The 12,363-nt window shown below is 42.6% G+C and overlaps 1 protein-coding gene across 6 annotated transcripts in view; it reads right to left on the bottom strand.

Annotated features, from left to right (window-relative positions):
* Nucleotides 1-12,363, bottom strand: part of DOCK3 (dedicator of cytokinesis 3) — a 138,096-nt gene that overhangs the window by 8,421 nt on the left and 117,312 nt on the right. For 4 of the 6 annotated variants that reach the window (XM_080996384.1, XM_080996380.1, XM_080996381.1 and 1 more), the window contains 4 exons: nucleotides 9,239-9,357; nucleotides 7,627-7,714; nucleotides 930-1,052; nucleotides 172-254 (listed from right to left, as the gene is read on the bottom strand). In XM_080996384.1, coding sequence (XP_080852510.1) covers nucleotides 172-254; nucleotides 930-1,052; nucleotides 7,627-7,714; nucleotides 9,239-9,357 — 413 coding nt within the window. The remainder of the gene's footprint in view (nucleotides 1-171; nucleotides 255-929; nucleotides 1,053-7,626; nucleotides 7,715-9,238; nucleotides 9,358-12,363) is intronic. The other 2 variants (XM_080996379.1, XM_080996383.1) reach the window with 2 other exon arrangements.

The raw sequence follows: 12,363 nt of genomic DNA, 5'->3' as shown, positions 1-12,363 counted from the left end.
ACACCCTTTCCCACCTCATCAAGTTTAGCAAGGTGATAAATCTCCCGGTAATATCACAGGGCGTACAGTAGAGTAAATCAGTATAAATAAACAAAGAGGTGGATTACAGAATTGCTCTCAGTATGCTGGCTGAATCAGAGGGTGGTTCTGCAATTTGAGATATAGTTTTACCTTACGTAGTGTCCGTGCAGGCAGTGCTGGGGGGGCATCATTAAGATGGTGATGGAAGGCATCAAAATGCAGTGAGTAGTGACCTTAAATGAGATAAATGGAAAAAGTTATCTGCGAGCAGTAAGTCAGAAATAGCATTTCCAACTCTTAAATGTCCTGTGATGCTAGTTAGACAGATATGTCCTGATAGTGCAGTGTCAGTTTCCTAGAAACCAATTATTTTACATGGTAAATTGTAACTCAGTGTACACAACAACAAACAGCAAATGAAGGCAGCAACACAGTGTAACACATGCAGTTATCATATCAAGGCTCCCGTGGCAAGACAACAGGCTCTTTAGCATTAAATATCTGAAACCTTAATTTATCTTCAATAACTGGAGCTCAATGTTTTATTTGTTAAACCTAGGCTGCAATCCCATACACGCTAACCTTGTAGTAAGTCCCATTGAACTCAATGTGACTTACTTCTGAGTAAACATGCATGGAATTGTACTGTACAGCTTTTAGCAAGACACTGGGCTAGTGTACATCACTCATAAGCCCAATTCCAGTCCCAAAGCACATTTAGAGTACTGCTTTTTTGGTTTTTTAAAGATTTATGAAATCATCAGCCAAGAGAGTTGGTGTAGCCTTCTCTTCCTTTTACTCCTTTTTCATTTTTCAGAAGGCAAACAGGTGGCACTGTTTGCTTTCACATGGTTTAATTGGGCATTAGTGCAGGATTTCTTCTGCAGACCTACTGGCCATTTCCTTACCATGGGGCAGGCTTCGGGGAGGTACTGGTGGGGCCAGGATGCTCCCAACATGAGTAGACAGGAATGGCAAGGCCTCTCTGGTTCCGCTGTCCAGACTCCAGCTGCTTGGTGCTGCTGGAACAGCTGAAGGATGGAAACAGATTGAATTTGGGTAATGCTGTAATATTTGATGGGACTGAAGGCTGACTTTTTAAACTCACTGAATCAAGTGAGTTTTGGGACTGGCCCCAAGCTGTTAGGTTATGTCCTGCTCTGAAGGCAGCGAGTGGTAAGAGAACTGTGCACTTCTTGATCATGAGAAAAATACGAGTTGTACCTACCTGAAGTGTAGTTTTTCCATTTCCTAGTGAAAGGTCAGCAGAGTGGGGCGATGGCTCCACCTAGCAGTCACAAGGCAGACAGAAACATTTTGGGAGGTAAGACTCCCAGCATGCATCCAGGATGCAGACTCGCCAGGCCCGACAGCCAGGAGTGTAAGGATAGAAGAAGAAGAAACATGCTACCTCCTAATGTCAATGTGACTGTGCTAATAACAAGAATCCTGTAGCCAAACCAACTAGGGCAGGGTCTGCTGGCCTTTCATCAAGAAATGGAAAGCTACCTTTCAGGTAGGTACAACTGTACTTTTCCCCATTTCCAGTGAAAGGGTCAGCAGGACGCACAGCAGCTAATTTTTCTAAGGAGAGAATGCAGCTTCAGGAAGTCATAGCGGGAGGACCTGTTGCAGAGCCCTTCTGAGGGTGCGTCTGAGGGTGCGTAGGCATCCAGGTGGCAGTGCTTGGTGAAGGTCCTGGGTGCCGCCCAAGTAGCTGCCCTGCAGATCTCCTGTAGAAAAGCAGGAGAGGAAAACATATCTCTGGCTGCTGTGGCTTTTGTGGAATGAGCCATGGTGTGCTGAAGAGATAGGAAACCACTGCACCTCTCAGGCCAGCACTATACATGCCCTGATCCACCTAGAAAGGGTGGAAGAGGACACCTTCTTGGCCGGTGAGGGTGGGTAGAAGGATACAAACAGGGTTTCAGTTAGCCTATGGACTTTAGTTTCGTCAGTCTAAATCTTCAGGGTTCTGCAGACGTCCAGGGAATGTCAGGCCTTTTCCAGAGGATGGAGTAGGGATGGACAGAAGGAGAGAAGAACCATCTCCTTCCGGAGATGGAATCTGCAGGAGACACTGGGGGGTCTCGGTCCTTAGCACTACTCTGTTTCTATGGAAGACAAGAGGTGTTTGGCAACAGAAAGAGCATTCAACTTGGAGACTCTGCAGGCGGAGGTGATTGCGATGAGGAAGACCATTTTCAAAGAAAGGAGCCACCTTGCTGAGAGGTTAAAAAAAAGAGGGTGTTGAAGCACAGAGAGAACCCTGTGAAGGTCCCAGGAGGGGAATCTATGGAAAGTCAGAGGGCATTTAAGAGATGCTCCCTGGGGAAAGTGTTTCAAGAGCAGGTGAGAGGAGAAGGAAGGAGAGCGCAGCCTTGAGAGAATGGAGGAGACCACCGCTGCCTGTTGTTTTAGCACACTGGGCTTCAGGCCTTTTCTCTGGTCATCTTGAAGGAATTCTAAGATGGTAGATACCAGGGTTATTGACTTTACACCCTTCAGTAGAGCACCTCAGGAGGAAAGATTTCCAGGTGACTTGGTAGATATGTAGAGTCAAAGACTTTCCGCAGTGCAGCAGAATATCTATGATGTCTGGAGTGAGATCCATCTGTCAGCCATCTCTGGTCAAAAACCATGCAGTCAGATGCAACCAGGCAGGATCTGGGTGAAGGATCAGACCTTAGGATGTCCAGTAGTTGGGGGAGTCGCCACAGAGAGGAGAGTGCTAGGCTCAGTACCTGCGGAAACCAAGGACAATGTGGCCAGAACCGAGTGATGAGGAGCACTCTTGCCTTTTCTTCCCTGATTTTCCTGAGGACCCATGGGAGTATGGGAGTTGGAGGGAAAGCATAGACTTGACCCTGTGGCCAGGGGGAGAGCAGAGTGCTCCAGGCCTCCACTGATGGGGTGTGAAACCTGGTGAAGAATTGTGGAAGTTGGCAATCCCTATTAGATATAGAGAGATTGATTTTGCATTGGCTGAAGCTTTGCTGGAGTAGTTGGAAAACAAGTGGGGCTTCAGGCTCCACTCTGCCTGGTTTGCCCGAGTGTTCTTAAGTCCGTATATGTGTTCAGTAGTTGTGACTGATTGAATGTTGATCCCTGCCTAGTCCAAGAGGAGGGTTGTTTCTTGCTGCAGATTCGGGGATCAAGCTGAACCTTGCCTGTTGATGTTTCATTTGGCTTTGGTACTGTCTGTCCAGATGTACATATATGTTCCAGAGAGATGATGTGCAAGGTGCAGAAGGGCTACGTGGGTGGCTCAAAGCTCCAGCCAGTTGATGCTCATGGAGGATTCTGCTGCAGACCACTGGCCCTGGACTGAGAGATCCCTGCAATGTGTGCCCCAACAGACGAGTCTGGCATCTGAAGGTATTATCATTTGCTGGGAGTCCCTCCTTAAGATGACTAGGTCAGTTCACCATTGCAGGCTGTGATGGAGCTGGGGTGACAGCCTGATGTGAAGGCACCTGCTGAGGGCAATGTTTTTCGGAAATGGCAGTAGGGCCCACTGGAGGGGCCAAGCATGGTGCTTCACCCAAGGAGTTGCTGAGACGCAGAGGCCAAGGACATGTGCCACCAACATTATATTGGCGTGAATGAGGGCTAAGAAGAGAAGAAGAAGAGTTTGGATTTGATATCCCGCCTTTCACTCCCTTTAAGGAGTCTCAAAGCGGCTAACATTCTCCTTTCCCTTCCTCCCCCACAACAAACACTCTGTGAGGGGAGTGGGGCTGAGAGACTTCAAAGAAGTGTGACTAGCCCAAGGTCACCCAGCAGCTGCATGTGGAGGAGCGGAGATGCGAACCCGGTTCCCCAGATTACGAGACTACCGCTCTTAACCACTACACCACACTGGCTAAGGCTGTACTGCAGATTTGCTTTCTGAAATCTTTCCAGGGCTAAGGAGATGAGGCTTTTGGTGGTGTACAGGAGTTCTCCAAAATGTATTAGGTGATAAGTTGGGGAGATACGGCTTTTTTTTTTAACTGACCAGGAACTCGTCTGTAGTTCTAAAAGGACTGATTGTAGAAATGTGGAGAACGGTGCCTATTCTGCCGCTTCTTGTCCGTCTTGTATGCTAGCAATACCTTCCACTTGTCATCTAGACTAAGATGTCCTTTAGGGCATCCTCCCTGAGAAGCTTGCCTCCTGCATATGACGTGATGGAGAGGCTGACATAAGAGTGTCTACATCCCAGTGTTTGAGCATTAAGTGCATCTGGTGACCACATCTGCTACAAGGGCTCAAGAAGCACATTGAGAGGTATCCATAGTAGCATCTGCTATGAAGGCAGCTGAGCAATGGATTTTTAGTAGGGTTTGTCATGTGAACTTGTATCCTGGTTTGATGGGTCTAAGGGCTCATCTAAGAGCTTATCTTATAGATGTTTAGATAAAAACAGAAGCTGTTCGTGCTGCTCTAATGGGCAGGGTGGGGGCTTCATGTGTTTTATGGATTGTATAGTTCAATCTGCATTCAGTGGTGTCCTTTAATTGTGAATCCCCACCTCTGGGAAGTAGATTTTCAGAAACTAAGACAGAAATAGGACAATACATGCTAGGGGTTTTAAGGGAGTCAGTGAATTCAGTTTCCAAGGTGTAAAATGTATTCACAATAGGTACAGCTTTTTATATTTTGGGGAATTCTCCCATTCTGCCTTAGTAGCCTTCTTTAAAGGAGCAATCACCACAACTCCTTCAGGGGAGTATAGGGAAACAAAGGGGAACATGGCCACAGGGAAAGAGGACTATTATTAACTCCTATTTTTTTCCTTTTCTGTCACAGAAGTAATTCAGAGAGAAAACCTGAAAGATCAGCGAGAGCAGTAGTGACCAATGGCAGGAGCAGAACTGGATTCTTGCTGGGAGTCCTATCTCCCAAAAGGTTGCTGTCTGCCTTGTAACCACTAGGTGGAGCAATCAACTTACTCTGCTGACCTTTCACTGGAAATGGAAAAGCAGTTTAGATAGATTAGCATTATTAGGAGACCAAGAAGATATCTTTTAGACTACAGATTTTTTTTAAAAAAAAAGCAGGATGAAGGAAGCAGTAACAAAGAACAAGGAACAGACATTTCAGTATGCAGAACAGAGCCTGTTACTGTGCCGCGATGACCAAGATGAGGTAAGTTTGTTTTCCTCTGGTCCCAAACCTTTTTTTAAAACAAAAAACAAAACAAAATTCCTTATACATTAATGAGACAAAACAAGTAGAAAAGAGCTGCATTTTCCTGATAAAGGTAACACACTTATAAAATTCATGGTAGCAGTCAAACAGAAAATAAGAGGCTTAAAAAAAACTATAGCAATGAAAACAATCACCAAGACTTTGCCCAGACCTTTCCTTAACATTGATCTTACTGCCAAACATCAAACAGAATCTCACCGACAGGGGAGTTCTGACACAAGACTTGGCAAAAAGTATACATCAGCCTTGGTTGTAGAGGAGAATGCTGTGGATTATAGTTTATGTGGGGCCTATAACCCCCACAATGAATTAATTATGTTTCCCATCCCAACATTCACCTTGTTATGAAGCTACCATTCACTATTTGTTTAACAAACCTTCTTATTCTGTTCTCACTGAGAACCTAAATCCACAGTTTTTGAGTCCGTAGCAGGCATCATTTTCACTCAGCCTATACGTACTGACTTCCTGCTGCTGCCACTGGATGAGCAAGTTGTGTGCATGCTTTGAAACTGCCCTAAACTGATCACTATCTATCTGAAGGTCACCACCTGTATAGAATACACATGAAAACCAGAAACAAAACATGGAATATCTTAACTGATGGCAAATTCGATACCCTCCTCCCTGCTGTGTCTATTGTATTTTAGACTAAAATGCTTGGAAAACCTGATGTGCAATTCTGATATTGGATGGTTTATCCCAAATAAAGCCTTAGCTCATGCTTAAACTATCTTTGAAAGTCCCTGCTGTCCTGTAGTGGCCAAACCATCGCCTGCAGAGTTTGTCTTCAGTGATTAGATTCATCAGCAGAGAAGCTATAATTGAAAAGATTTTGCTTTAAGGTGTTCAATGTCACTCTACTGTCAAGAAAAATCAGTGTTAAAAAGGGAAAGTGACAGGTCTCCAGGTTTACCCAAACATGTGCTTTCAGCCAGTTAGGGAGAGCATTCCAAGCATCTTCAGCTGTATATGTTGTGCAGTTGATATATACACCAACTCCCCTTCCAATGGCCTATAGCAGGGATGTCCAACAGGTCGATCGTGATCTATTGGTAGATCCCCGTGAGGTTTCGGTAGATCGCGGTCGATCTCTGACTCCCTTTCCTTAGTGTCCCTAAAACTGACTCCTGCCCTGCCCCCCCCCGCACCGCCCTTCATTGTTTGATCTCTAGAAGGGAAGACAGAGCTTTCTCTGTGCTGCTGTTTTCATCCATAGCGATCTTTTTGTGAGTGACTTTACCCCTTTGTCCCTTGCCTTTAACCCCCACAAAAATGGAACCTTTCCCTCCAAAAAAGCTGTTTTTTAACCACTAAAAATGGGGCCTTTCTCCTCCCTAAAAAAAGTTCAACAATTTAGAGCTGACCCAGATCACTGCCAGTTTTTAATTCTGAAAGTAGATTGCCGTCTCTTGAGAGTCGGCCACCCCTGGCCTATGGATTACTGACCTTTCCAAAGTGCTGCTTCATAACTGAAATTTTCCCTTTATGTAGATAATCTCTATGCAGGAAGGAGATTGTCATATTTGAAACATGACTCACAAATGTATATATTCTGCTAGGAGTATAAATGGATTGGGCAGTCACAAATGTATATATTCTGCTAGGAGTATATACGGATTGGGCAGTTGCTGTGTGATTAACTGCTTGTTCTAAATACACATGGTTTTAAGAGATTATAGTGATAAGAACACTTTGAATGAACATAAAACGAGACAATAAAATTAATTAATTAATAGTATTTAACAAAAAAATATATACTGCTTGACTGCAACAAAACCTCTAAGGGCTGACAAGAAATATTAAAATTATCAGCAAAGTAGTTAAAAACAAGTTATTAAAACATTTAAAAAATAATTTATTTATTTATTTATTTGATTTACTGAATTTATATACCACCCTATACCCGGAGGTCTCAGGGCGGGTCATAGAATTTAAACCAGCAGCAAACTAAAAAAAAAGGGTTGAAAACAATTTATTCAATATATGTACATCTGGATAGGTTTAGCTTAACAAAAAAGTTTTAAGCGGGCATCAGAAAGAACACAGCTAAGCCACCACTCAACCTGATGTAAATTGGCAGGGAGTGCAAAAGTTTAGGTCCTGCTGCGCTAAAAAAGCAATTTCTTACAATTTCTGCAAGTGGGTCAAGAGAGGTCAAGTGGGTACATATGAAGTAAGGAGAGCCTGTAAATAAACTGGCTTCCAAGTGATTAGGGCTTTATAGGCCAATACTAGCACCTTGAACTTCACCCACTAATGCAGATCTCTGAGCAGAGTCTTGCTCATGTCAGCAACCGTGCTACAGCATTCAGCGCTAGCTGTAGATTCTGGATCCAGCAAAGCAGCAAAAAGCAATGCCTGAAATAAGTGTCATAAGTAAATAATATAAAATAGGGCACGGAATACCTTTTTCAGCAACAGAAAGGTTGGGATCGCTGCAGGGTTTGCACGGTCCAATCACTTGCTGGAGCAAGGCTCGTTGGAAGTTTGGGTGCTAAGAGAGAAGAAAGGCAACAAATACTTGCACTTCTTAAACAACAGTTTGTAACTATGCTGTTTGATATCTCCAATAAGATTCACAAGATATCTGATTGTTTACATTTGTTTTATGTTACAAGGGCAATCTCTGTGCCTATGTTATTATGACTATATAATAATAATTTGAATGAAGGCAGAATAAATTTTTTTACCATAAATATCATGCTCTAGGGAGAGTAAGGAGGGCATTGGAGAACTTTCCAGTTAAGCCCCTTCCACCAGTAAGAGACAGGGGTTGGGGTATAACTTGATTCCTCTGCTGGAAGGACCTCCCAAGACTGAGACTGGACTGGAATGAGCAGGAACACCCTCCACACCCCCCCCCCAAAGTGGCTGCTCTACAGATCTCCCTGAGAGGAGCACATGCTCAGGGTGCAGAAGCTGCAATTTCTTTTATTGAATTTGCTCAGGAAGCTGACAGGTACAATGATACAGGTGCTGGTCAAAGGTGTGGGCCTGTCTAGAACTTTTTTTATGTATGCCACAACAGCAGCAAGAATACTCATTGCAAAGTATTGGAAGACACAAGATCTACCCACTCTGGAAGAATGGCAGATGAAGGTGATTGACTATATGGAACTGGCGAAAATGACTGGCAGAATCCGGGACCAGGGAGAAGAGTTGGTGGAAGAAGATTGGAAGAAATTTAAAGACTATTTACAGAAATATTGTAAAATTAATGAATGTTAGAATGATGTTGGATAGAAATTAAGTGGTTTTTAGCTGCAATACTATAAGGGAATATGATAAATGGATTACTAACAGGTAAAAATTTAATGTTACAATATTTTAAGATTAATGATTAGGATAGACAAAGAGGGGAAGGATTTGCTGAACCAACAAACCGAACTGGAATACAAAAAAGGGAGGCGTGAGGAGGTCCGGGAAACAAGCTAATGAAAAATAAGTAATGGAAAGATTGAGTTGTTTATAACTATTTTTATTTTTTGTGTTTTTCTTTTTTCTATTTTTCTTTTGTAATATTTTGAAAATCTTAATAAATATCTTATAAAAACAAACAAACAAAGGCATGGGCCTGTCTGGCCTCAGTTATTGCCAATAAGTTTTGCCTGGGATTTTTAGTGCATTATGACTAGGGTAATCCCAGCCTTGCCAGCCCTGTGAGCTGAGGCCTGCTGTTTGAAATGTCCACCAGCTGGGTACTCTGCTACTCCTTTGGCCAGGAATCACTAAAGCCATCTCCCTTCCTGACTCACCTCACCCACATGAATCCTAGCTATGGGATTCAGAACCCCTTTCTTTCCCCCCCGCTCTCTTTTTCTGAAGGGAAGACAGACAGGAAAGGTGGGCTAGCTGACTGGGGACAGTTATCCTGCCAAGTAAGGTAACCTGCAAGTTCCTCCTTCCCATTAGTTCCCATTTCCAAAACATTTGTCCTTTCCTGTCCAGAAAATGGATCTGTTTGCTAATTTCATGTCCTGGCACATTCAGAAAAAAACAGCAATACTGAAATCGTTACCTGTCCATTTTCCATGATAGCTGCAGGGTACATGGCACTGCTAGGTCGGTCTCGGTGCATCGGTAATAACATCATCAGCTCCCGATTATGACGATACTTATCTGGTAGAGAGGGAGAGCCTGTAAACAAGTGAGAACAATCACGTACACATGACAAAACACAACAGAGATGCTCTTTGGCCCAGTCCCCTAGTCTTCCTAAGATGTATGAGTCACAACTATGAAACATAACATTTTAGCGTACAATGGAAATGAGCTTAACTGGCACACAGGAATCACTGCTCTAGTGTTCAGCGCATAACAAAAACAGCAACACAGACAAGCTGCTGGGTCTGTAGCATACCGCTTAGCAGGTCAATGAATGCATTCTGAAAGCCCCATGTTACCAAAATAAAACTGCCTTTGGTAGATTCATTCTTACACTGCTGGTGTAAGAACATAAGAAGTGTGCTTCCACAAACTGTGTAATTAACAAGCAGTTATGCTTAGTATGAGAATATGAGAACACAGAGCTTCTCAATAGATCTCTATCCCATAAGGGTTTTGATTCCTATTGACATATATTGCCATTTTGATGAATGTTTGTTTGGGCACTGCATAGTGTATCAGTGCATTATGATCTTTGATGGGGGAAATCCTACTCATTATGGTACTGGCTGAAATGCACAGCTGCCTAAGGTAATGATAACAATGGAAACTATCTCCCCTACTGGATGCATTAATGTGCAGAATCTGATGCACATGGTCCCCTCTGCAAACTTTCTATGGCCACACAAATAATATCTGACCACACACAAATAATATTAAACACAAGTGTTATTTCTAGTTGGTACAGATTTCACATGAACGGAAGCATGGCATGCAGGTCATAGACTGAGATTTAGCACAAAGGGAAGAAACAATATAGTTAGCAGTACAGGAGAAACCTTCACACTTTCTAGAGTTTCCCTCAAGTTATTAAGCTCAAAGAAATTCAAACTCCACTGTATGATTAAATGTTTTCACCACAAACACAGAACACAAATAATCTGACCATCCTATCATTCACAATGTTCATTTAGGTAAGCATTAATGTTTTATACTGTCTCTTTTGCTCACATACATATCACAGATAGTCCTACTTCTGCATCACAAAATATAAAATACTGATCTTTTAGGAGCACCAGTAAATGTATTTTGGCACAAAGCACATTGCTGATTTACCCCTTTTAAAATATATTCCTCAATTTATCCTAGAAATACAGATGAAGCTGTTGAGTACCATCAATTTGGAAAAACACATGAAAACAATACCTTTGCTGCTCATCTAACATGGTTGACAACAGTTGTTTCCTGAAAGCTTTTCTATTAATTATGTGACTTCAAGTCATCAACAGAGGGCAGTATTTGTCAAAAGCTCCTTTTAAAAGTTAAAGAAAATCGTGTAAAATGCACGTTATTTATTTGTAACTGTCAGATCTTTGGAAATTCTACCTGTTCAGCCAAGCTTGTCGGAATAGTATCTTGGTAGACAAAAAGTCATACATCCACTCTTTTTTGTTTGTTTGTTAATATGTCTATCTGCAGGTAGGGTATCATGGTGGTGGCTGTGTTTGTTGTTTCATTCAGGTGCTTATGGACAACTTCAAAATATGCAACTGACCTGCTGAAAGCCCATTAGTCTAGTGCTTCTTTACACAATGCATACATGTGCACATCCGAAGTGTGTATTTCAGATGACATGATTACAGCAAATATGCAGCAAAAGAGCAGCAGTCCCACATTTGGAATGGTGTGCTCTGCCTTTGAAGTACAGTGGTACCTTGATACTCAAACGCCGAAAACCCACCATTTCCCTGCACCAGTGGGAAATCAGATTCCCTAAAAAGTCCAAAAGGAGGACACGAGAACAAGAACCTTCCCTTGTTTGTTCCTCAAAACTAAATAACTGGAAGTATATGGTCTCTCCACTGAGGAACAGTGAGTCTACTCCTCCCTAACCATGGATGTGCTAAAAAGGATACTAGCCTGACTGTGAGTTGTATCCAGTGGTGTCCTTCTATTCACAAAAGGTGATTTGATCCCTCAAAGACTTCCATGCATAGAATGGGGAGGGAGGTAATTCCCCTAAATGTCCCCTTTCCCTTGCAGCCCCCATATCATGTCCTGCACTGTTCAAGTGTGTACCCTAAGCCCCTAGAGCAGACTGGAAGGGAGCACTGGGAGTGAAAGAGGAAATAAGAAAAAAATCCCCTCCCTCCCTTACGTTCTTAGAAATTCCCACTGGATCAAACAGCTTTCTGTAAATGTAAGGACAGCACTGGATACAATCCACTGTGTTTTCATTTATTAAGAGAAGGCTTTGAGTGATGCAGCTGTGCAACCACAGTTCTTCTCAAAAGTCTTGCAGGAGAATAACATGAAACCTTTCACAAGAGCAAGATCTGTTGTGGGATTACCACTCAAAATTGAACTTCAGTGTCACTGTTTGTAAAACCACATTGTACCGGGGATGCCTATGATGTTCATTGGTAATAATTTCCATCAGAACATATTACTCTCAACCTGAACTGATTTTTCAGAAGGGAAAACAAAGCGTATGGAGAACTGGCAAGTCTCATCACAGGGATCTTGAGGAAAGAAATGCAGTATAAATTACAACAAAGACTGAATTTTTTAGAGCTGCCTATTTGCATCGTGGGATGCTGGAGCCAATGGGATGGGCAATGCCCTTGTCATGTGACGCTGTGACAATCCACTATCTCAGTCTAAATTCCCACTACCCTGTCATGCAATGTAGGGGAAATGATGGTTTACTTTACAGCAGGAGTAGGGAACCTTTGGCTCCCCATATACTGTTGAACTACAACTTGCATGGCTTCCAGCAACATCTAGAGGGCCACAGGATCCTCACACCCACTTTACAGAGTGATATAAGAATTACTGCCATAATATTATATATGAATTACTTTAACTACTATGAAAAAGTGCCATATAAATACTAACTTTGAGTGGGGTAGTATGTTGGTCTGTCACAAATTAAAGAACCAATCTTGTGGTATCTCATAAAAGTATTGTGAATTACTATAAATTCTAAAGTTGTAATCCAATGCACACTTACCTGAGAGTAAGTACCATTCAATATAA

Source organism: Podarcis pityusensis (genome assembly GCF_964106645.2).
Source record: "Podarcis pityusensis genome assembly, chromosome: 2".
Classification (NCBI taxonomy): Eukaryota; Metazoa; Chordata; class Lepidosauria; order Squamata; family Lacertidae; genus Podarcis; species Podarcis pityusensis.
The sequence above is the reverse complement of the archived record's forward strand: the minus strand, read 5'-3'. Positions and strand labels throughout refer to the sequence as shown.